The 24,152-nt window shown below is 45.2% G+C and overlaps 1 protein-coding gene across 1 annotated transcript; it reads right to left on the bottom strand.

The window, feature by feature from the left end:
* Nucleotides 1-3,408: 3,408 nt before the first annotated feature.
* LOC140221819 (F-box/FBD/LRR-repeat protein At5g56420-like) lies at nucleotides 3,409-5,860 on the bottom strand. Its single transcript, XM_072291790.1, has 3 exons — nucleotides 4,230-5,860; nucleotides 3,885-4,019; nucleotides 3,409-3,777 (listed from the first exon to the last, which is right to left on the bottom strand). The coding sequence occupies exons 1-3, from the start codon at nucleotides 5,148-5,150 to the stop codon at nucleotides 3,409-3,411; spliced, it is 1,425 nt and encodes a 474-aa protein (XP_072147891.1). The 5' UTR covers nucleotides 5,151-5,860.
* Nucleotides 5,861-24,152: the final 18,292 nt, after the last annotated feature.

Genomic DNA, 24,152 nt, shown 5'->3' with positions numbered 1-24,152 from the left:
CAACTGTCAACTTAATTTGATGGAAAAAAATATTATATGAAAGGATCCTATGGAAGTGTCTTGTATTTACTATTAGGAGACTGAGAAGCACTTCTACCTTAGCTTGTCATTACTATTAGGAACCTGAGAAGCACCTCAAGAGTCTCCTACGTACTACGAGTTAGCTGAAATTAATTATAATGACATTCTAATTACTACAAAAAAGGTCAAGTCAATTTGGTTTAACTACCTTGTGGTTCTGGTTTGGTTGATGGCACAACTGCTCCCCCGATGGGTCTTCTTCTCAAAGGACTCCATGGGCGCACAAGAAGCCAAGCTCTGTAGTTCTCTTCCTTACACTTGCTTGCATCAAGTAAAAAGCACAAAGGAGCACAGACAGAATGTATGCTACAACAGAAAACGCCAAGATAATCATTTCAACCAGAAATTCTTTTACAACTGAAAACACAATCGATAAAAAGCGCTCCTTAGTTCTGATTGTAAATAATACCGGACCCAAGCATCAGCTCCTTCAAATTCACATGATACATCATACATCAAAGTCCTGCAGATAAATCATATCTACACCATGGAATAATTCTATGCATAAATAGAAAATGTTTACAGGTGAAAAACAATAGGGTAGTTTCTAGGAATACATGCTTTGGCAACTAATAGAAAAATACTTATATGCTTAAGATTGTGACCATGCATGTATATATAGAATGACAAAAAAAAAACAAAGGTACCAGCGTTGTGGTGTGGTCTGACACTAGGGTTGCATATCATTTGACTATCCACCAATATTGCGGTACGGTGATGCTAATCTTGTCTTGCTTTTATGTGCCTCTCCTCCTCAGCATACATCAACACAAAGCAATGCAAAGGGAGGGAACTGTAAGAAGAAACAGTGCTTAGTTAGACTTAACTAGAACAAATACGTGCAAGCTCAATATTGTGTCAGCATAAGGTACTGAGATTCCATGCGTTGTAAGGTGACCTTCAGTCTTTTCAAATAAAAAAACAAAGGAATTTAAAGGGGACTAGTCCAATTTTCAATTTTTTTTGTTTACATAAGAAAAGTTTGTATATTTCCTAGGACTGTAACTTTTGAGAAGGGATGGGTCAATGTGAGTTCTCTTTGTTTCTTTAAAGCACTAGTACACCAATGTGAATTTAAAACTTGGACATTCCAAGATAGAACATTCCAGTTTATGTATTTACTATACTTCTGAGGACAATAATCACGGGCAAAACAAACATGGGGACATATGCCAACAATATAACCCAAAAGGCTGGGAATCGAATCCAGAAGCACAGAAATATCAATTATCAAATATCATCGGCTTGATAACTACGCAGTGAATGTCAAGATCCCATTAATCACAGATTGCTTGAGGATCTAGAATAACATCAACTGTCGATAGGAATCACACAAGGAACCAAGCTAAACTTACAAATAAATTGTCGCCATAACCACCATTATAATGAGAACTAAAACAGAAGAAATTGAAATTATATATATTCTGGTAGCATCTGTCAATATCTCTCATATTATTCAGTCAATAAATTCCTTACTCTTGTATAATAAAATTGGCTGAGAAAGGATCTATACAAGTGACAAGGGAAGTAACTTTGCTGCCCTGCTCATGAAAAGATATTTTAGTATTCAGAAACTATGTTTTTGTGCAGAACATGCTAAGAACCCTACCTGATCAAAACCAAACTCACTAAATATAGAATAACGCGTGGTCCCAAGTGCAACCTTGTCATGTATATAAAATGTGCACCTATTGAAGGAACCATGTAATATGAAAAAACCTCTTTGGTCATTGTGAAGAAAAAGACACCAAAATATTTTCGTAAGCTTCTGATAATATGAGCTCATTGCCAATATTTATCTTTTAATTCATACACAAAATAAGCTTATATACATGTCTATCACCAAATAGTACTGTTGGCTATTTATAACTCGTTAGGCAAAACCTCGTTGTGTCATAATAAGGGACGGGATAGCAAACACGTACTAGATATGGCCTTTATTTTCTACATACATTAACATCAGTAACTCAAAATGTTACCAATTCAGATGCTTCCACTCATATAAAAAAAGCTATTCGTTGCATACTACTAGACAGTAACTAAATAGGGCAGGAATAATACATTCTTTCACACAAAAGATAGAAAGGATCAGTTTGCACATTGATTCCAGTTTCTATGTTTACTGTATTTCCATGGAACTAATCAGGGCCCAAAGAAAAATCAAGGACATATGCCAACAATATAACCTGGAAAAACTTGGAATAGAATCCAGGAGCATACCAATATCAGTTATAAAATATCATCAGCTTGGAAAACTATGCAGTGGGTGTCAGGATTAATTTCATTAATCATATCACTTGAAAATTTGGAATAACATCAACTGTCGATAGCCATCACACAGGAGGACAAGCACTATCACACAGGAGGACAAGCTAATAAAACTGACAATAAACTGTCACCATAACCACCATTATAATGAGAATCAAAACAGAAGAACATATCTGAATGTTTCATATGTTTCAGCTCGTAAATTTATAATAAAATTAGCTGAAAAAGGATCTATACCAAAGACAAGGAGAGTAACTTAGCTGCGCTGCTCATGAAAAGATATTGAAGTCTGTTGTAGTTACTTGCTTCTGGTAGTTTGAGTTATATGAAGACCTTCTGCATGTTCTGCATAAAACATGGCCACTACTCGGAGAGAGTTGCAAAATGCTAAGAACCCTACCTGCAGATAATAACCGACCTCAAAAACACATACTTGCAGTTACAACCTTGTCTCGTATGTCAAATGTGCACCTATTGAAGGTTCCATATATGTTATATAAAAAAGCCTTTATAAACAATTGCATTCCCTTGGTCCCTGCAATTCAATGCATTGACCTATCTTATTATGAGATCTCAGACACTCTATGCCTGCTGCAAACAAAAACACACTAGAATCATATGCGCTGATCTATTAGAAATATTTGGCCACTAATTATCTTTTTAGTCATACAGAAAATGACCTGTCGATCACCAAATATTGTTAGCTATGTCTAATTCTTTAGACATGACACCGTATGTCATAAGGATAGCATACCAAACTCTAGATAATGCATTTATTTTCTACACGCCATTAACATCAGGAACTCATAATAATGTTGCAATGCAAATTGAGATGCTTCCGATGATATAAAAAAGCAATGCATTGGTTACCACTAGACAACAACTAAATAAAACAGGAATATTACATACATTCACAGAAAATATAGATAGGATCAGTTTGCACATTGATTCTAGAACATTATAGCCAAAAGCATATAGTAAAATGTAGAAACAACTAAAATTTATTACATAATATTCTTTTATCTACTCTGCGCGCACTTCTACAACAGACAATAATGCTCATAACATGCCTTTAAACGGATCGGACTCCGTTAATGCATGTGTGCGGTTTGTGTCCTCATAATTTCTAAAAAGACAGGTATGGTACACAAAACGAAATCGAGCAGCCTGAGAAGCTCTGTCACTCTTTTTTGGAAGCTTACGCCGCTCGTTAGCCTCCCACTTCTTGATGCTTTGTCTGACTGGAGCTCGAAACTCCATCAGCTCTAGGACTCTAGAATTCAGAATGAAGAACTTGGCGAACCTAACATCTTCTCTGGTGCCTGTGAAGTTTCTCAGTACTATTTCCTTGAGATGTGTCTCAAGGCACTGGATAGGTAGTAGAGCACCATTATTCTGCATTGTTTCGCCAGATTCTATTACCATTGACTGAAGAATAAAAATTTGGAAAACCATAATTAGTTACATATGGATATAATCGCATGACAAAGATTGATCAAAACAACAAAAAACTAAAACATGACAGAGGACTTCACCGTAAAGTAAAGCTTCTCCAAGCAGGGAAAGCATCTGAGGATATCAACGATGATATTCAATTTAAAACCATCGGCGCCAAGTGCAAGAATCTTAACAGAGTGCATTGATGTTATCGCATTGATGGCAATCATTTCCTGAAAAACAATAATGAAACACAAAATTAGAGGGCTTTTTTCGTGAATATGCTGGAGAGTTGCGTATCTTTGTATTAAGAAGATGTTGTAAAAACAATTAGTACAACGCGGGCCATTCAGGCGCACTCACACAGTTAGAGGTGATTGTTTAAAGCTGCAACATAACATGTACTTCAATTTGCAACACAAAATAACAGTCAGTGTTCGTACCTGGAGAACTGTGTTGCCGAGCTGTAGTCTGAGCAAAGAACTGGGCAGGGATCCCAGGACCCGAAGATTTGGAGCACCAATTACACGAATGTTAATTGGTCCCCCCTCTGTGTCAAAGATGAGCAGCCTCTCCATGCTGGGAGCATCCACTATTGTGAGTTGTTCCATCGCTGGCTCATCATCATGCTCCCCAACAGACAGGCCAAGGGATATGAGGGTCGGGGAGCTGATGCGAACGCGGCGGAACCCCTTGTTGTTTCTGAGCAGTAGGCTCCTAATTTGTGGGCAGGCTGAAATCATGTCATGGACTGTGCGCTCCGCATTTGTGAGATCATGGAGGGTGAGCTGCGTGAGGTTAGGAAACCTAACACCAGCAAGATTATCTGGGAAGTGGCACCTGCCGTAGCTAGCGATTGTGAGGTCGGTGAATCTCAGCGCTGGCAGCGGCAATGGGTCGAGCTCATCGGCTCTGTACCTGTACAGGTACTGGAAATGGACCTCCTTGACCCTGTTGAGGACGGGGGACCTGAACCAGGCGTCGAAGGTGGCGTAGCGGTCGTCGCCGGTGGTGTTGGAGACACGGGTGAGGTTCATGAGGGACAGCCGGCGAGCTGGGCCGGGGTGGGCGGACAGGATGGAGGTGATGCGCGCGGCGACGCGGTCCCCGTTGCGCCAGCTGGGACGGAGACGGAGCTCGCGGTCGTCGAGGTTGAGCGGAGCGGCGCGCCAGAGGGCTGTCCAGCCGGAGGCAACGGCCCGGGTGCGGACGCCGGCGTCGGTCGGGAGCAAGGAGATGATGGCGCTGAGGACCTCGTCCGGGAGGGCGCGGATGTCAGCGACAGGGGCCTCCGGCGGCACCTCCGCTGCGACAGGAGCCTTCTTGTGGGAGCGGCGGCGGCGTTGGGTTGCCGGCGGCGCCATGGGGTGGCCAGCTTACACTCTGAAGTCTAAACCAAGGGTTTGAGATTCCGAACTGCTATGCTGGGGTTCAGAGATTAGCTAGGGTTCGGGACCAGGGGGCTTTGCGGTGAGGTGAACCATGAGAGGACAGGTGCAGGAAACCGACCTGAGATGGCTGAAAAGGAGAGGACCTCTGAGGTCGGGATCTGCAGCGGCCTAGGGTTTCAGATTGCGACTGGCGGTGGGGATTCTCAGATTAGGGTTCCGAAATGGAGCTCAGGACCAGGGGGCTCTACGGCTAGGTGAACCATGGCAGGAGGGAGGAACTGACCTCAACTGAGAAGGAGAGGAGCGCTGAGGTCGGGGACTCGGGATCTACATCGGCCTACCCGGTTCCGCCTATTCAGGGAGGAAGACAGAAAGTGATGTCAGGCGGCGGCTGTCAGTGGGGAGCCCTGGCCTTGGTCGGGAGGAGAATTTATAGCCTAGTCTGGTCGTCTAGGGTTTCGTGACACTGTGGGCTAGAGCCATCCGACGGCTGCGCTCGGTTTGTTTTTTCGCTGATCTTGTAATGGAAATTAACTAGAAGGAATCCAGATGTGAGTTGCTGGTATACTGGAGAACCAAAACAGGGGGCGTCTAAAACTAGGGCAGTGCAAAACCTTATTGGGCTGACACAAGTCAAAAGGCCCGTGTTGGCATTAGCATTTACAGCCCCGAATGATTGGTGAAAGTATACGATGGATGTCCCACCTAACCGTGCGTTCCGGTCCGAGGCGCCACGGCCCACGGGGGTGACCAACAGTGTCCAGTCACGCACGCACAAACCCATCTCGTCAGCGCGCACGCACGGCCCGTCTCGATCGCCATGACGCTTACGAGGCACGAAGCTAGCGGAGTACAGAAAGGAGATGGAGGGTCTCCGGGTCGTGCGGCTCTCGCTGTCGTCGACGTCGCCGGAGCCGCGGCGTCGGCGGGCGGCAACAGGCCGCCGCCGTCGTCGGCCGCGGCGGAGTGCGTGTTCGACAGGTGAAGAAGGCAGCATATATAGTACTATACGATAACAGAATGGAACACCAACATCCTGATTTCTTATCATGCTTTTGACCAATCCACCCGTCATTGCAAATAACTGCTCCTTGCTCTTTGATTGTATATGTCCATTTATGCTTAACGTCTGGCTCACCGGATCTGGTACGCTCCGCTTGCCCTTCGACTCCCTTTTCCTAAGTCCAGGTAACCGGTACGTTCTAGGACCCTCGTTGGCCACCGCGCGCCATCGGCCGTCGTAGCGTAAAGCCCCAGTGCCATCCCATAAAAGGTCGTGGAGGCGCATGGTGCAGCAAAAATAAGGATCTCAAATTTCACTGGTATCTCGGCATCATATGGCATGTGAGGCTAGCTTGATCGTTTCCCTTTTTTCTAATTTCACCTGTTCCCTTTTTTTCTAGAAAGTTAATTAAATATATTTCAGATAAAATTAGAAAATGGCATCTCTTCCATGAAAGTAGTGCAAATAATTTAAGAAATATTTAAGAAACATATTTTAGAATTTTTTTAAAATATTCCTAGTAAAAATTACTATTTAAATTCTTGAAAAATGTTATTAAAATAATTAAGTATACCGTTGAATAGTTATATCTTTTTTGAAAAAATTATCTCAAAAAGTATTATTTGAAAACAATTATAAAAATTACCTTATTTAATTTATTGAAACTTTTTAAAAATGTTTGGTTTGTTGTGACATCTGTTAGGGATGGTAGGGTGGAGTTCGAAATAGGAAACAAACAAAACATGAAAAATCTAAACCGTGCAGGGTAACACCAAGAACGAAAAAGGAAAAAGAAGAAATCTAAACGGAGTTTCAAATTACCGGGTCGGATATATCTATATGTGTTATCCGTGACCACGAGGGTGGGAGGAGGGGTACACACCTTGGGTTGTGCATCACGAGCTCCCCGTTCATAGGTTTGTAGAAATCCTATGGATGACCCTATTTTATGCTATATAGAGACCCATAGTAATTAGAAATATAATTCATAGGCGCCTTCTCCCTCCTTCTAATATTAATATCGTAGTTTTCATTAAAGGGGAATTCACTGCTGCACAACCTCTATCACCGCCGGCCTTAAACCCTGCACCATTGCCGGTTTTGGTAGTCGTTGGATATAGATCGGCAGTGATGAGGACCCCTATCACCACCATACCATAAACTTGCAGTGAAGCCTATTAAAAAAATTAAAAAGCATTGCAGGCCATGGTGCGTGCCCACACTACCGCGCCCATGCACCCCCTGCCGCGCGAGTCCACACCGCCACGCCCACACACCCACCGCTGCTAGAGCCCTGCACCTACCGCCACCCGCTCGCCCACTAGATCCGGTCGAGAAAGAGAGAGAGAAGCTGTGGCGGTGCAGCTCACCTTGTAGCTGTTGCTCCCCTTCCATGCCCCTGCCTTGCCCGCCATAGCCACCGCAACTCGCGTGCCCTGCCCACCCTTGCACCTGACCGCCGCACCTCGCCCCACTACTACACCTCACTGTCGTCGTGAGTGAGGGGCGAGTGGAGGGGGAGAGGTGGAGGAGCAGAGGAAAGGGCGGAGGAGAGGCTAAGATCCGGAAGGAAGGGGTGGGTGGAGGAGAGGCTGAGATCCGGGAGGGTGGGGAGGGGCTCGCCGGCCGCCGAGGAGAGGGTATTGAGTGGGAGACAGAGAGGATGGAAAGAACTTAGGGGGGAGGACACGCGAATAGGATAATAAGAAATAACTAGGAGGACACTATACCATAGCCCGAGAACAGCGATGGGCGGTCAGCCGTTATAAGCAGCTTTAACATTGGAGAGTATATACCCACGGACACACTCCATCGGTGTAAGTCCAGTCAGTAAAAATGTATACCTACGGACTTCACTTACACTGACGGAAGACCCAACGCAATCAATATATACCCATGGACAACCCGTAACAAACTTTAGCCACGAACAATTTGTTATTAACTGCTTTTACCCACTGACCATCCAACGAGAGCATGTAAATGGATAATAAATAAATAAAAGCTCATTTGGCTGCAATTTAGTTTAAAAGTGCACAAGCACATTATATTATCAGGCATACAAACTACAGCAATTCATGACAAGTTCATTCTTTACAGCAATTCATGACAAGTTCATTCTTCATATATCAGAAGCCATTCAACACATCACATTAGCCATACAAACATTGTTCACCCATGCTTGAATAGTACAAGTTAGCATCAAATCATCAACAGATCAACACAGGCCAGCCCAACGTAGTTTGTCATGTCCATAGAAGCCATCAGAGTCTACAAAAAGGCTCAAATTCACAACTATGCAGATCTATTGTTTGGTTGCACCAGCCATTAGTTTTGTTGTACAAAAGGTATGATCTGTAGAGTCAAAAGCGACCAACTAGCACCTTGCATGAGCTTTGGGTGGCTTGCTGTCCACAACTTGCTCTTTCAGCAAGTCGACAAAAGGTGATTATCCAGCAACATGTAAGTTGCTAGCAGCGCCCACCGGTTCCTGAAAATGAAGTGCCATGTAATCAGCTCCATATCATATGTTAATCAATGCCTTGAATTTTAAGCCACTTAAACAAATGAGGGTATGTATGTAGGAGGCAGTGTGCAAGGAAGGCAGTCAGGTGACAGGGACTTGGTTTCATGTTAGGTGGATCTGAACAATTCTAGTTTCCAACTGTACGTGCAGTTCCTAACAGTGACTTGGTTTCAAACAGAAAATGACAGGACTACTCTACTCCTTACAGAAATTTAAAAAGGAAAAGATGCCCTGCTGACAGACAACACCTCCTGCCCAACTCTACTCAAAGAAAAGCTATATGTGATTCAGGACACCTGCCTAATCTCCAAAGAAACAAAATGATCAACAATTCATTCATGAGCAACACACACAAACGAAAGTAGGATAGAGGGCTACTAATCCGATTGGGCTGCAACATAGAAACACTGGTAGAGAATTGGCCTTTAGTCCCGGTTGGTAGGGTGCATATCTCTCGGATATCCATCCGGGATAAACCAACCGGGAGGGGGGGTCTTTAGTCCCGGGTCTTTTAACCGGGAGTAAAGGTCCCCCTTTAGTCCCGGTTGGTGTCACCAACCGGGACTAAAGGGCCTGTCCCGCGCCCACCAACCGGGACTAAAGGGGGACCCCTTTAGTCCCGGCTGGATTCCAACCGGGACTAAATGGCGCCTGCATGGCACTGTGGCGCCTGAATTTTTCATGCATGCATCACGTATACGTAGTACCACGGCCCTTTTAATTTGTTAACCTTTAGTAGTTGAGATTTTTTTAGAACGAAATCAACTAGTATTTAAACGAATGGGATTTTTAATTATATAATTACTATATATATACACAATCCTTATACACAGTTCATATACACAATTCAACTAGCTTAGTACAAATCGATCATAATTAGCGCGTATTATAAATAAATCAAAGTATCTGTCTACAATCTTCCCGTCGTGGTGTTGCTGATCGGAGTGTCTAATTGTCGTCCATCGTAATAAAATTCTCCTTTTGGATTTACCACCTCGTCCATTATGAATCCAATAAGACCTTCACATATTGCCGCTACTCTTTCTTCCTTCAAGAGTCCTTGTTGAATATTTAACATCTATAATTTGGAAATTTGTGAATATTACACGAACAAATACATATAAGGAGCTAGAAAATAATTAACTAGTAATAGTTTTATTTTACGTACTTTAAAGTTGTGCGGCGTCATCTTCGGTCCCTTGGGTCCCATAAAACTGTGCATGTGCTCACAGATGTAGTAGCCACATAGATTATTCCCGGGTTCCTATCTTAAGCACTTCAGTGCGGAAAAAAAATAAGTTATGAAATATTCGTGTTATACAATGTAATAAATGTGCAGACTTCATACGTACCGGGAAGTCTGTGTTCCATGTAAGTTTTTCTTTGAATGGACCTTTGTGTGTCCTTATGAATTGTTTCCATGCGCTGCGGATTAGAATAATGAATGATATAGTGTAACAGGGATAAAATTTAGGAAATAAACTTTTGCATAGAGATAAAGGTCCAGAATTATTACAAGCCTAGCATGTCTTGCACTTCTTGGTACTCCACCGGATCTTTCCTTAACGAATCGAAGACAGTGACGTGGCTTCTTTCAGGCTCAATTATAATAAGGATCCAGTGGAAGTTGCGTGCATAAAATGTTCATGCATATTAGAGCTAACTAACATGTAGAGATAAAGGAAAAAGACATCGAAAGTAGACGGTATACACACACTTACTTGAAGTTGTATGGAAGTAGTATGAAATCTTTGAATGTTTGTTTGTCTAGGAAATTGTATACTTCCGCAAAGGTTTTTTCCAGCGCTAATTGTATCTGTTGTTGGTTAACTACAGATGGATCCATGAAGCCTACATGTAGGTACGCCTCTCGGCGGCATGTCTGAATTAGCATCCTACATGAAATGGAAGACGAAGTTAGTACGGTGACGCACGCCAAAATTTACATGTAGAGATAAACGGACACTTACAGAACCCAAGCGCTGATCAGAGAGACGTCCAGGGCATCATGATGGTACACTTCGTATATATCATTGAAGTCTAGCCACAGCACTTTCTCCCCTTCACCGTGAAAATCTATCGGTTTTACCTTCATGCCGATCATCTCCCTTGAGTCGGCGGATGCCATCATGTACCATTGATGGAATGCGTACATCTTTGTTGATAGCTTCCGTACCAATGAAGGCTTTACTAGAGGTTTGCCTAGCTCATAAGGCCATCTCGGCTCAGGGGGCGGTGCAGTTGGCGTCTCAACTTGCCCTATGCATTCATCAAGTCCCAGACCTGTTTCTTCCATGAACTTCAATACATTTGCTTGTTGATCCAAGGGCATTGCTTTTACCCGTTGAGCATCTTTTTTTGATAAATGGCTGAGGTCGGGGACAGGACCGCTGGAAGATGACTTTCCTTTCCTTTTATCCTTTTCATCAGCCTTTACTAAAGCCCGTTCATAGTTTGACAAGAGTGGTATCCTTTTCTTGGCTCCTTCTTCCATCCTGATAAAAAAGTTTAAATCTCGCCGACTTACTGGTGGTGGCTCCATCTCCCTTGCTTTTTTTTCTTCGGCTTGTTTCTTGAACCACTCACTGGCCTCTCGTTGGATTTCTGCCCACTGTTCCGCATGAGACATTGCCTCCCAGCGTTCCTTACGAGTCACTTCAGGCTCCTTTATTTTCTTCTTTCTCTGTCTTTGCTTGGGAGGCGGTGCTCGTGACTTCTTTAGTGGTGGTGCAGGTTCCTTCAAGGGGGCCGCTCTTGGTGCCAGCGACGGTGATCGGGGACGGGTATTGTTATTGTCGTCGTCGCTCCCAGCACCAGGATGTGGTGGAGATGGAGACCTTGATATAGATGGAAGGGATGGTCCTGGAGCAGGAGATGACGGTCTCGAGGTATGAGGAGAAGGTCGCTACTGGGGATCTACGGGGAGCGGTCTTGAGCTCTGAGGAGATGGCTCCGTGCCGGGAATAATGATGTAGTGTTTTCGCCATAGAATGATCCCATGAAGCGCATCTGCCAATGTCTTTTCCCTGTCTCCTCCCGGGAGGTCGAGCTCTAGACCTTCATACTGCCTATCAACTATTTGCTCTACGCAGACGCTGGCGTAGCCTGGTGGAATTTCCATGCCATGACTGCTCTGCCCCGCCAGGGTTGCTAACGCACTCCCGTACGCTACCTGTACATATAGTAGAAGTAAACAAGTTGAACTCCGATCTCGAGGCCTGGATCAATTGACAAGATTGCATAAATATTATGTATAAGTATACCTTAATAGTGAGGTTGCCGACCGGTGCATGCAGCTCACATGAGGTCCATTGTGTGATGGCATCCACGGGGAACTGTTGCTCCTCCACGGGTAACCTGGGCGTCTGCGCATCGGGGACCCCTGTAGAAGCACAACTGCTCAAGAGGTGTTGAGAAGGGCTGGCGGTGTTAGGAATCGGCAATGCTCCAGATTGGGCCAACTCCGCAACTGCGTGGGCCACCCGCCGATTGATTTCATCCATCATTCTTTGTTCTTGTGCCTGCACTTTAGATTCTAGCATCTGCCGCCAGCTCTCCTCGATCTATTCCTTTCTTCGCTTCCGGTTTCTGTACGAGGCGCTGTCGCCTAGGAAAGCAAACTTCCACGGAACCACCCCGAACCCTCGGCAACGTCCTGGGTGCTCCGGATTACCGAGGGCCAATGTGAGCTCATCATTTTCTCGGTCCACCTTCAACCTCCCAGCTTTAGAATCTTCAATGTTCTTCACAAGATGTTCGGCCTTCTCACGTATTGTGTCATTAAAAATCAACATCCCATCCTCTTGGCTTAGGGAGCCTCCATGAGTGTAGTACCAATTTTTTGATCGTTCGGGCCATTCAATAGTTGCAGGTACGATTCCCCGTTCGATCAGATCTTGTTCCATCTTCCTCCACTTGGGAATTGCTGAGCCATACCCACCTCGCCCCAGATGATGGTGGTAGCCCTTCTGACTAGCATTTGTTGTGTTGGTCGTGATCTTTTTCACACCGTCTTCACTCCTCTTATATTCAACAAATGCATCCCAGTGGTCGCTCAACTTTGGCCACGTGTTGAAGTCTGGAGTTTGGCCCTTCTTAATGTAGTGGGTATCCCATCTTCTTGAATGTCTGAAATTGTGTAGCCATCTTCTTAAGCGTCCGCGCTTTGACATCCTTCTCACTATATCCTTTGGGGAATGTGAAATGTCTCTTCACGTCTTCCCACAGCATATTCTTTTCTGTCTCCGGGAGGATGTACGGATTAGTGCTTTTGCCCTTCCATTCTCTGATGTTGATAGGCACGTTGTCCCGGACGATTGCCCCGATCTGACTCACGTACTTCTTTGCTACTTTCTCGGGAGCAACCGGCCTGCCCTCTTCTGTCACTTCCGTGATGACAAGCCTCCCTTCCATCACCTTTGTACGACCTCGGGTCTTCTTCCCTTGTGTCGATCCGGAGGGCTAACAGTTCAAGATTCGTTAATTAGTACGTAGTAGTAACGGTGGCGTGAAACAATACAAAAATCGTTATATATACCTCGCCGGAACCTTCCGCCACGGCAAGTTGTTGCTGCGGCTGTTGCTCTTCATTCCCATCGGCGGACATGTTGAGGAACATGTCCACCTGGGTGCCCTCTTCATCCGTGTATGATAGTGGAACGTTGTCGCCACTACCATCACCAGCGATTATCTGCTCCATGATATACCTTGCGGTCTCATCGTCTGCCATTTCAACTATTGATTGAAACATACATGGAATCATACATGACAGTCATAGAAATCGTCTTACTACAAATTTCTACAAAGTCCGGAATCATACATGTATATAATGAAATCATAAAATAACATGAATCCTACAAAGTCCGGAATATTTATACAAATTTCTACGAATTTCTACGAATTTCTAGCAATAACCACATGCGGTGCCTAGGTTGTGACGGCGGCGGTCAGGGCGGCGGAGGCGGGGACGGTTCCCTGGAACCACGGGCGGTGCTTAGGTTGTGATGGTGGCGGTCAGGGCGGCAGTACGGCGTAGGCGGGGACGGTTCCCCGGAACCATGGGCGGTGCCTACTAGGTTGTGACGGCGGTGGTCACGGCGGCGGGACGACGGAGGGGACACATATACAAAAATCTAACTTAAAAAAAATCTAACTTAAAAATCTAACTTAAAAATCTAACTTAACAATCTAACTAAAAAATCTAACTTAAAAATATAAATTAATTTTCTAACTTAACAATCATACTTAAAAATCTATCATAAAAATATAACTTAATTTTCTAACTTAAAAAAAAGGCCCTCCCGGCGCCAGTGCCGGCCGGCGCGGCGGCGGACCTCTCGCGTGCGGTCGTCGACGGTGGCCGGGGCGACGAGGTGGCCGGGTCGGCGGGACGGCGGCGGCCGGTGCGGCGAGGACGGCGGCCGAGGCGACGACGACAGAGCCACCAAGGCGCGCGGGCCGACGGCGGGACGGTGTAGGCGGGACGGCGACGAGGCGGCGACGAGGGGCGACGAGGCGGCGACGAGGATGGAGGCGGCGACGAGGATGGAGCCGGTGGCCGGAGGCGACGAGGTGGGGCCGAGCGCGACGGATGAGGAGGATCGAGGCGGGCCGGCCGGGGCGATGGAGGATGACGATGTCTGGGCGCGGTCGGCGGCGGGACGACGACAGCTGGCGCAATGGGGGATGACGGCGGCGGCGGCCGGCGAGGGAGGCAGACGGGCGGCGACGGCGGAGCAGAACGCGCGGGACTTGGCGAAAATTTTGCTAAGTGTAACTGGCGTGGGGGTAGAAGGGAGTACAGTGCCTTTTAACCCCCCCCCCCCCTTTTATCCCGGTTCGTAATGGCACCCGGGACAAAAGAGCTTTTTGTCCCGGGTCCCGTCACCAACCGGGATAAAAGGCCCCCCCTTTTATCACGGTTGGTGACGGGACCCGGGACAAAAGGGTGCGTCCGCCAGGTGGGGCTGGGAGCGTACCCTTTTATCCCGGGTGCCACCACCAACCGGGATAAAAGGGGGGGGGCTTTTATCCCGGTTGTAGTTGGCAACCGGGATAAAAGGGTACGTTCGGGCGGGAGACGAAAAGTACCCTTTTATCCCGGTTGCCGTTTGCAACTGGGATAAAAGGGGGGCCTTTTGTCCCGGTTGCTGTTAGCACCCGAGACAAAAGGTCTTTTTTCCTAGTTTTCTTCTCCCGCCTATTTTTTGGAAATGGATTTTATTTTATCTTTTCACTGCATTTCAGGATGAAAAACAAAACCTTCACATATTTTGTACATGCAAAAATATATTTAATTAACGAGTAAATTGACAATAAGTATTAATTAATCATTAATTCTATACCAGTTCATTTAGCCTCTAAAATATTTATTTTACTGCATCGCTGTGATCAGGAAATTATTCAATTAAGTAATTTCAATGCGTAGAAAAATCCATGTTTGTATGTGATTAACATTGTTCATGTTTATCTAAAAATCTTCACCTAACGCATTAAAAATTGTATCAATTAATACGTCATGTACATTTAACGCATTACAATACAACGTTGTAAAATTTCTTCTTCACGAAAGTTCCTTGATCATGATCGCGGCATAAGTACGGAGCCTCTTCTTTGGATAGCAGGATGCTTGGATCAACTTCAACGGCGAATGGAGGCATGCCATCAAACTGATCATAATCATCTGATTGGTCTGTTTTATCCTCGACTCCCACGATTTTTCTTTTACCTGGAAGAACTATGTGGCACTTTGGCTCCCATGTCTCTTCTGGATTCCTCTTGGGTTTGCTACACATGTCCTTCACATAGAACTTCTGATGCACATCATTGGCAAGTAAGAATGGGTCATCACTGTATGCAGTCTTGCTCAGATCTACTATTGTCATTCCGTACTGATCTTTGGTTACGGCAGTTAGCTTCACCCAATTGCAAAGAAATAGAGGGATGTACAGCGGTCCATATTCGAGTTCCCATATCTCCTGTATGAAACCATAATACGACTCCTTGCTATTATTTCTGTCCATGGCATCTATGCGGACACCACTATTCTGGTTCGTGCTTTTCTGGTCCTGGGCTCTCGTGTAAAATGTGTAACCATTTATCTCATAGCCTTGGAATTTGACGATTGTGCTAGCAGGTCCCCTGGCTAACCAGGCAAGCTGTGGGTGAATCTCAGAGTTACCCATAAGTTGTTGGCGCAACCAGGAGGGAAAAGTTTCCATGTGATAACGGGTAAGCCAAGCATCGGATTTGGTCGGGTTTTTGGAAGGTACCATCTGCCTGTGCTGCTTGATATACAGAGACACAAAGGATGATTGTTGTAGAACAATGTAGTGTGCCTTGTCGAACAAATCAATATCATTGCTCAAACTTGATTTCCTTCCAAGGGTGCCCATTCCTCGGAGCCTCCCCTCGTGGCGTGAAGTTGGAACCCCAATCGAGTCAATTGAATCAATAAAATCAACACAAAACTCGATCACCTCCTCTGTTCCATATCCCTTGGCGATGCTTCCTTCTGGACGAGCCCGATTAAGAACATAGTTTTTTAGGACTGCCATGAACCTCTCGAAAGGCCACATATTGTGCAGGTATACAGGTCCGAGAATACCAATCTCTTTTACTAGGTGAACCAGTAAGTGCGTCATAATATTGAAGAAGGATGGTGGAAATAACAACTCAAAACTGACAAGACATTGCACCACATCGTTCTGCAGCTTTGATAGCTTGGATGGATCGATTGCCTTCTGCGAAATCGCATTGAGAAACGCGCATAGCTTTACGAGCGGCAACCGGACATTTTCTGGTAGAACACCCCTCAGTGCAACCGGAAGCAACTGGGTCATCAACATGTGGCAGTCATGAACCTTGAGATTTGTAAACTTCTTTTGTTTCATATTTATTATTCCCTTTATATTCGAGGAGTACCCAGACGGGACCTTCATACTATTCAAGCATTCAAACATGCTATCCTTCTCTTCCTTGCTGAGAGTGTAACTGGCAGGACGTAAGTAGTGCAGTCCATTATCTCTCTTTTCCGGATGTATGTCATCTCGTTGCCCCATGGCTTTCAAGTCCTGTCGTGCTTCCAATGTATCTTTTGAGATTCCATAAACACCCATGAAGCCTAGCACGTTCACGCAAAGATTCTTCGTCAGGTGCATCACGTCTATTGCGTTGCGAACCTCTAGGATTTCCTAATAAGGTAGCTCCCAAAATATTGACTTTTTCTTCCACATGGGTGCATGTCCGTTATCATCGTTCGGAACAGGTTGGCTACCAAGTCCCTTTCCAAAGACTACATTTACATCCTTCATCATCTCGAACACACGCTTTCCACTACGGTGTGCAGGTTTTTTACGATGGTCTGGCGCCCCTTTGAAATGCATCCCGCTCTTTCTCAGCTGGTGGTGAGCATGGAGAAATCGACGATGACCCATATAGACGACCTTCTTACAGTGCTTCAAGTACATGCTGTCTGTGTCGTCTAAACAGTGGGTGCATGCCCGATATCCCTTATTTGTCTGTCCTGAAAGGTTACTCAATGCAGGCCAATCGTTGATGGTTACGAACAACAATGCTCGTAGATTAAAGATCTCTTGTCTATCCTCATCCCACACACGTACACCTTCTTCCTTCCAGAGCTTTAAAAGGTCATCAACCAACGGCCTTAGGTACACGTCAATGTCGTTGCCGGGTTGTTTTCGGCCTTGGATAAGCGCCGGCATCTTAATGAACTTCCGCTTCATGCACAGCCAAGGAGGAAGGTTGAACATACAAAGGGTCACAGGCCAAGTACTATGGCCACTACTCAACTCACCGAATGGATTGAATCCATCAGTGCTTAAACCAAACCTTATGTTCCTTGCTTCACTTTCAAAGTCTGGGAATGTTCTATCAATTGATCTCCACTGTGCCCTATCTGCGGGGTGTCTCAGCATCTCATTCCTTACGGTCTTCTTTGTGCCATCACATCAACTTAGCATTCGCCTTGTTCCTGAACAAGCGCTTCAAGCGTGGTATTATAGGGAAATACCACATCACCTTCGCGGGAACTCTCTTCTTGGGAGACTGCCCCTCGACATCACCAGGATCATCTCGCCTGATCTTATACCACAGGGCTTCGCAGACGGGACAAGCATCCAATTTCTCGTATTCATCACCACGATAGAGGATACAGTCATTAGGGCATGCGTGTATCTTCTGAACATCCAATCCGAGAGGGCAAATAATCTGTTTAGCTTCATATGTTGTGGACGGTAATTCATTATTCTCGGAGAGAATCTTCTTGACAATGTTCAACATCCCCTGAAATGCCTTATCGGACACACCATTTTTTGCCTTCCATTGCACAAATTCTAGTGTCGTACCTAGTTTTTTATGGCCCTGCTGGCAACCTGGGTACAACAATTTTTGGTGATCATCTATCATGCGCTGCAACTTTGCTGCTTCCTTCTCAGTTTCGCAATCTCTGTATGCATCTCGTATCACCTGACCAAGGTCATCAGTAGGGCCAATTTCTGCAAACCCATCTTCATCAGCCTCGCCCATTGTAGTACCTGCAAAAGCTTGGCCTGCAACCCAGTCCGGAATGGTGTCATCTTCCTCCTCCTCCTCGCCATCTTCCATTACGACCCCTAGTTCACCGTGCTTGGTCCAAACCAAATAGTTAGGCATGAAACCGTATTTAAACAAGTGACTATGAATAGTCCCCCAGGAATCCTTTGAATACTCCTTCTTGTTATTGCATTGGAAGCATGGACAACATATGAACCCATTCTCTGGCTTGTTCGCTTTGGTCACTTCGAGAAAATAATACAAGCCATCAATAAACGCCTTGCTCCGCCTGTCTGCATTATACATCCATTGCCGGTCCATCTGCATCGTATTACGCATGAAAATGGATTACACTTGACAATGGATTACGCGTGAAAATCGATTAAAGATCCAAACAACATGGTACAATACAACAACATGAAGATCCAAATACACATATTTAAATTAAAGTCCCGAACAACATGATACAATACAACAAGCCATCCACTGGTTATTATCAAGGAGGACTTTAAGCATCCTTGGACGGTGAAGACGAAGGTTCCGCTGACCCAACCTCATCCTTAGGTTTATTTGTGCCGCCTGAAACGGTAGTACTAAGTGGACGTGAAACACCCGGGACTGAGGGTGGAGCATAACGACCACCAAAAGGAGGTTCCTGACCCGCGGCAATAGCTTCTTCATGACGTTGCTTCAAATAACGAAGCATTGCTTTTTCCAGCGCGCTCTTTTTCTTCAGCTTATGCTGAGGGCCAACTATGATTGGAACCTTGCCGAAATAGGAACCACGATCGCCCCCAGCATCGTCACTTCCTCCAGTAGCAGAAGCCATCTATGTACAAAAATTATTACCTTAACACTGCATAAGTTGTTGAACTTGAAGACCGTGATCATCTCGCGAGCATGTCCTCAACTGGGCGGCACCGCACTTCGTCATGAAAGAGGTTAGATGCTACGGAAAAGGGGACACGGTCACGATGTCCGTATCCACTCTTTCTCGTAGAATCGAACCTCCTTCTTGACATACGTTGCTGCTCGATGGAGAACATCCTCGGAGAGATGAACACGGTATGCAAGTTCAACAAGTATGGATTTGAAAAACCTTATTGAATTTGATAAGTTCAACAAGTAGCAGAAGTCATCTATGTACAAAAATTCTTTCCTTACCACTACAGAAGTTGTTGAACTTGAAGACCGTGATCATTTCGCGAGGATGACCTCAACTGGGCGGCACCGCAATTCGTCATGAAAGAGGTTAGATGCTACGGAAAAGGGGACACGGTCACGATGTCCGTATCCACTCTTTCTCGTAGAATCGAACCTCCTTCTTGACATACGTTGCTGCTCGGCGGAGAACATCCTAGCAGAAATGAACACGGTATGCAAGTTCAACAAGTATGGATTTAAAAAACCATATTGAATTTGATAAGATAAACCGTCTAGACAAGGTAGCATCATTTTTAAACCACTGCAATAATGCATACTATATATGACACATCAATCTCCCTCACATTCTAGCTCAAAATACCTCTCCATTTTTCTACTTCATCATCACATTCTAGCAAATAATCTTTCCATCTCCAAAGCATAAATCAAAGCATAACACGAGGATGAAGTAGCAAACCTTCACAACACTTGTGTTGGCCGAGTGAAATTCCCACGAAAATGAGGGAAAAAACTTCGGGCAGTACCTCTCTTGCTTGCTTCGGCACCACCGGAGAGTAGGTGAAGCTCAGCTCTCTCTGTCAATGTGCTGGACTGGCTCGGGCTGGAGGAGGAAGAAAGTCCTCTGTCTTGGCCGTATATAATGGGGATGAGTTTTTATCCCGGTTAAAAACTCCAACCGAGACAAAAAGGAACATCTTTTGTCCCGGTTGAATGGGTAGTCCCGGTTGGAGGCTCCAACCGGGATAAAAGGGTGCCGCCACCGACAGCGCTCCACTAGCCGTTGCAACCGGGACTAAAGGGGGGCCTTTAGTCCCGGTTGCAATTACCAACCGGGACTAACTCTCCCTCCATTTTTGCCTACCGTGGCGCACCCCCTTTTGTCCCGGGCCAACTTTAAACCGGGACAAAAGAGGGACATCGAAAACCAATTCTCTACTAGTGAAAGAAGTAAAGAAATGGTAGCCATTATTTAGATATGATAGTGTAAATTACACAAGTTGCAACAAATTACATGTATATTAAAACAATTAGGACCTCAGATCTTATGGTTTAATTTCAAGCCTAGCTTGAGGTTCCTCATTTAGATGTGCATCATAATCATATTGCAAATGGCATCTACTACTTACATTATTTAAGAGTGTATGAGGGGATGTAGGTTTTGTAAGAAGAGAAAATAAAACACAAGTCAGCATTCAGTGTTCACATGGATACAAACAGTGAAAAAACAGGAGAGAGGATGGGAAGAATCATTATTTTCGATGGAACGGAAAATGTATTAGTAGGCATCACATGAGAATAAACCCCAGCTGCTTATTGCGCTAATCTTCTCAACATACCATCAAAGATATCCTCGGTGTCATCGTTTGGGTCTCGGAATTGCAGCAGCACGTTGTCAAAGTACATGTCAGGATGCTCTTCTCCTTGATCATCGTGCTGGCTATATGCAGAATTAGTAATTATAATGTCTTCTTATGGTGTTTGTTTTGCTCTGGTAGAGGCTGCTCTAGAGAACCTGATACATCAACATGCTGTTGGTTCCAGGGTATCTTGCTCTCCTAGGGGTGAAACCCTCGCAGCATTGGATCTTGGCTTCACGACACTATCAGTCATTTTATGCTTGGTTTTCTCCTTTTCTGCACACGACAGCAGACGAGGAAGCGGTGGGCGGGTGGCAGGAGGCACGCCTGGCCAGAGAGGGAGCCACGGCCGGCGGCAAGCAAGGAAGGCTCGGCGGCCCGAAAGCGGCAGGAGAGAGGCACGGCGGGCGAACGGCGTGAATCGCCGTTGGAACAGATAAGGTTCATGCTTATGGTCATTTTAGGCATTTTGGAATCTAGAAAATGGAGAAAAGGGAAATAAAGATATTAAAGAGGTAAAATGTCAAGTAAATCAATGTGTCAATGATGTAAGTGTCAAATTTGCAAAGTCCATCTTCACTACCGGAAACAGGAAGGTTGCCGAGTGCCTGAGGCACTCGGCAAAGGCCGAAAAACTCTCGGCAAAGAGTTCGCCGAGTGTAACACTCGGCGAACGGCACTCGGCGAACTTTCCTACGGCAAACGGTGGAGTTGCCGAGTGTCGAACATCGAGCACTCGGCAAATGATTTGCCGAGTGTCAAAAAGAACTCGGCAAACATTTTCGAAAAAAATAAAAAAAAACAGAAACAGCCGCCGGCCGTCGGCCGCCGGCCACGGCCACGGCCACCACGCCGCCACCGGCCGCCACGCCCGCTGCCGCCCGCCACCACGCGCCAGATCCGGAGGGGAGAGAGGTGGGGGCCGCCGGATCCGCGCCGGAGGGGAAGAAGGGGGCGCGGATCCGGCCGGAGGGGAGGGAGCCGGGGAAGGAGAGGCCGAATCCGAAGGGGAAGAAGGGGGTGGCGGGGCCGGGGGCCGGGGGCCGGGGGCCGGGCGCCGGGCGGCGGGGCGGGGGGCGCCGGGCGGCGGGCCGGGGGGTGCCGGGGGCGGGGGGAGAGAGAGGAAGAGGTGAGGGAGTAGTGCCGGAGGAGATCGAGGTTGCCGGGTGCGGTGCGGGGATAAGGCGTTGTGGTTGGGAAAAAAAAGGGTCGCCGAGTGTCCTAGGGTGACACTCGGTGAACGGTTGTTTGCCGAGTGTCTAACCTAGGACACTCGGCAAAGATATTTTTAAAAAAATTTAAAAAATATCTAACAGTTTTAAAAAATTGTAAAAAATTTAAATGAAATAATATATATTCTCTATTGACTATACAAAAAGTTTTGTAGTCAAATCAAAACTCGACCGTCATTTTGACTCCAAATCTTATGCAATCCTTCTCAACGTTACTATTCTTCTTCTGAAATGCTTCGGTTTGTAAACATCGTACGTGACGAAATGTGCAAAACATTCTCAATTTTTTTCCACAGCCTCCACCTATGATATCATCACATCATGACAAATCTCATGATTTTCAGACTTTGCTTGTTTTTTTTATAATTTAAAAATACCACTGCCACACGTTCGTCGTTGTGTTTCCTGGACAAGATGTTCGAAATTTCTTGTCATTTCATGAGTCAGGTCTCAAATTGGGCCGAATAATATGAATATCATTTTTCTACTCATTTTGTTCCATATTTTGAATCACTTGCAGTTCAAATTTGACTTATACCAAAAATTTCCTTGAAATACAATTAATTAAATAAATATAGCAAATAAATCCAAAAATATACCAAATTTTAACATGGAGTACCACATGTTGTATGTGGGGAGTAGAAAAAATTTCATGGTGAAAAGAGGAAAAAAAATTATTTTGTTGCCGAGTGTTTTTTATTTGACACTCGGCAAAGTCCCGATTTGTCGACTATTTTTTTTTGCCGAGTGTTTTTGGCTTGGCACTCGGCAAAGAGCTTGTTTGCCGAGTGCTCGCAAAAAAACACTCGGCAAAAAAAATACACTCGGCAATTTTTAACTTTCCCGTAGTGCTTCATGGTGTTAAATATACGAAACTACATGTTTAGGTGCTTCATGGTGTTAAATATACGAAACTAGGTGTCAAAAATCCAAATTCCTAATAGAAGAATAGTCGGCGACAGTAATAGAGAAGTAGATCACGTGCCAGGGAGAGGAACCGGTCTCCACTCTCCAAATAGAAGCCAAACAGTTTTCAATGCAATATGGTTGCACCATATTGCTGTAGAGTAAAAGAAAATTCCTATTCTTAAAAAATCAATTGACATGAATTTTGTGGTGAACTTAAACTTTATAGTGCAGTCAATCGCTGCGCTTAAGAATGTTAAGCGTGTGTCAGCTAATGATGCTATGTTTTTCTTAATTGCTGAAATCTGAAACCAATTTTGTGGCAAAGTCCTGCAGTAACGTAACACTCAGCCGTGTTTACTTTGTGGTATTTAGAGTTCCACTTATGTTAGTAGATTTAGTGCTTGAGGATTATGAAGTACAGAAGTTGATTAGGCTGCCAGCCAAAGTTGAGAAAAATACAGGGCAGCTTAGACGCGTGGGTGGCAACATGCAGAGTTGCAGACCAAGCTCGCCTGCCTGGCTATATCTGCAGCTCTCCATCTCATTCTCCTTGTTTCCATTGACACAGCCTGCTCCTCCTTTCCTCAGCTCAGCTCTACGGCCAAGAGCACCAGCACCAGCTCATGGCTTGAAGCAGGGCGCCGCAGGGGACAAGCTATTGCTGCTGGCCTATTCCCCCCTCACATGTGAACTGGAGTTTCCCTCTCCTTCCTCTAGTTTCCTCAGGTACTGGTGCATCGATTGATCCTTTTTCCAAGCAAATAGTACAGATTGCTCTGGATTTGAAGCTCCCGTTGCAGCTTCCACCTTTCTGTTGATATTGACAGCCCTGAGCTCACCTCCATCAACCTGCAGCTTGCCGCACGATTCCGGGAACCAGGGCGGCCGGAGGCTATGAAGGGTTTGCTTAGCTGAATTTTCCAATGCTTTCTAGTTAGGAAATTAAATATAGGCTTCATTTGGTGGGGAATGTGTTTCTCTACTGCCATTCCAATGAGTTTGCTACGAAGCTAAGGATAAACCAATTCATATCATTACGGGAAAACTTGAGCTAGTTCCTAATACAAAGGCATTCGAGTATTTTTAATGCTCGTCTAAAAAATAAATCCTATTGAACCATAATATAGAAGGAAAACTATACTTTTTATGCTGATATATAGCATTGCTCTCGTAAGTCATGAAAATGTTCACTCAAACAAAATGGTTCCAATTCTGGCTTGCACTTTGTTAACT

Source organism: Setaria viridis, chromosome 2 (assembly GCF_005286985.2).
Source record: "Setaria viridis chromosome 2, Setaria_viridis_v4.0, whole genome shotgun sequence".
NCBI classification, from domain to species: Eukaryota; Viridiplantae; Streptophyta; class Magnoliopsida; order Poales; family Poaceae; genus Setaria; species Setaria viridis.
Note: the sequence above shows the minus strand (reverse complement) of the source record. Positions and strands in the feature narration are given on the sequence as shown.

Excerpts from the sequence above, each read along its gene's own strand:
- LOC140221819 (XM_072291790.1), bottom strand. The coding sequence starts at position 5,150 with ATGGCGCCGCCGGCAACCCAACGCCGCCGCCGCTCCCACAAGAAGGCT. Across the intron at positions 4,020-4,229 it reads TCGGCAACACAGTTCTCCAG|GAAATGATTGCCATCAATGC; the intron begins GTACGAACACTG and ends ATTGTTTTTCAG. Across the intron at positions 3,778-3,884 it reads TGGAGAAGCTTTACTTTACG|TCAATGGTAATAGAATCTGG; the intron begins GTGAAGTCCTCT and ends TTTATTCTTCAG.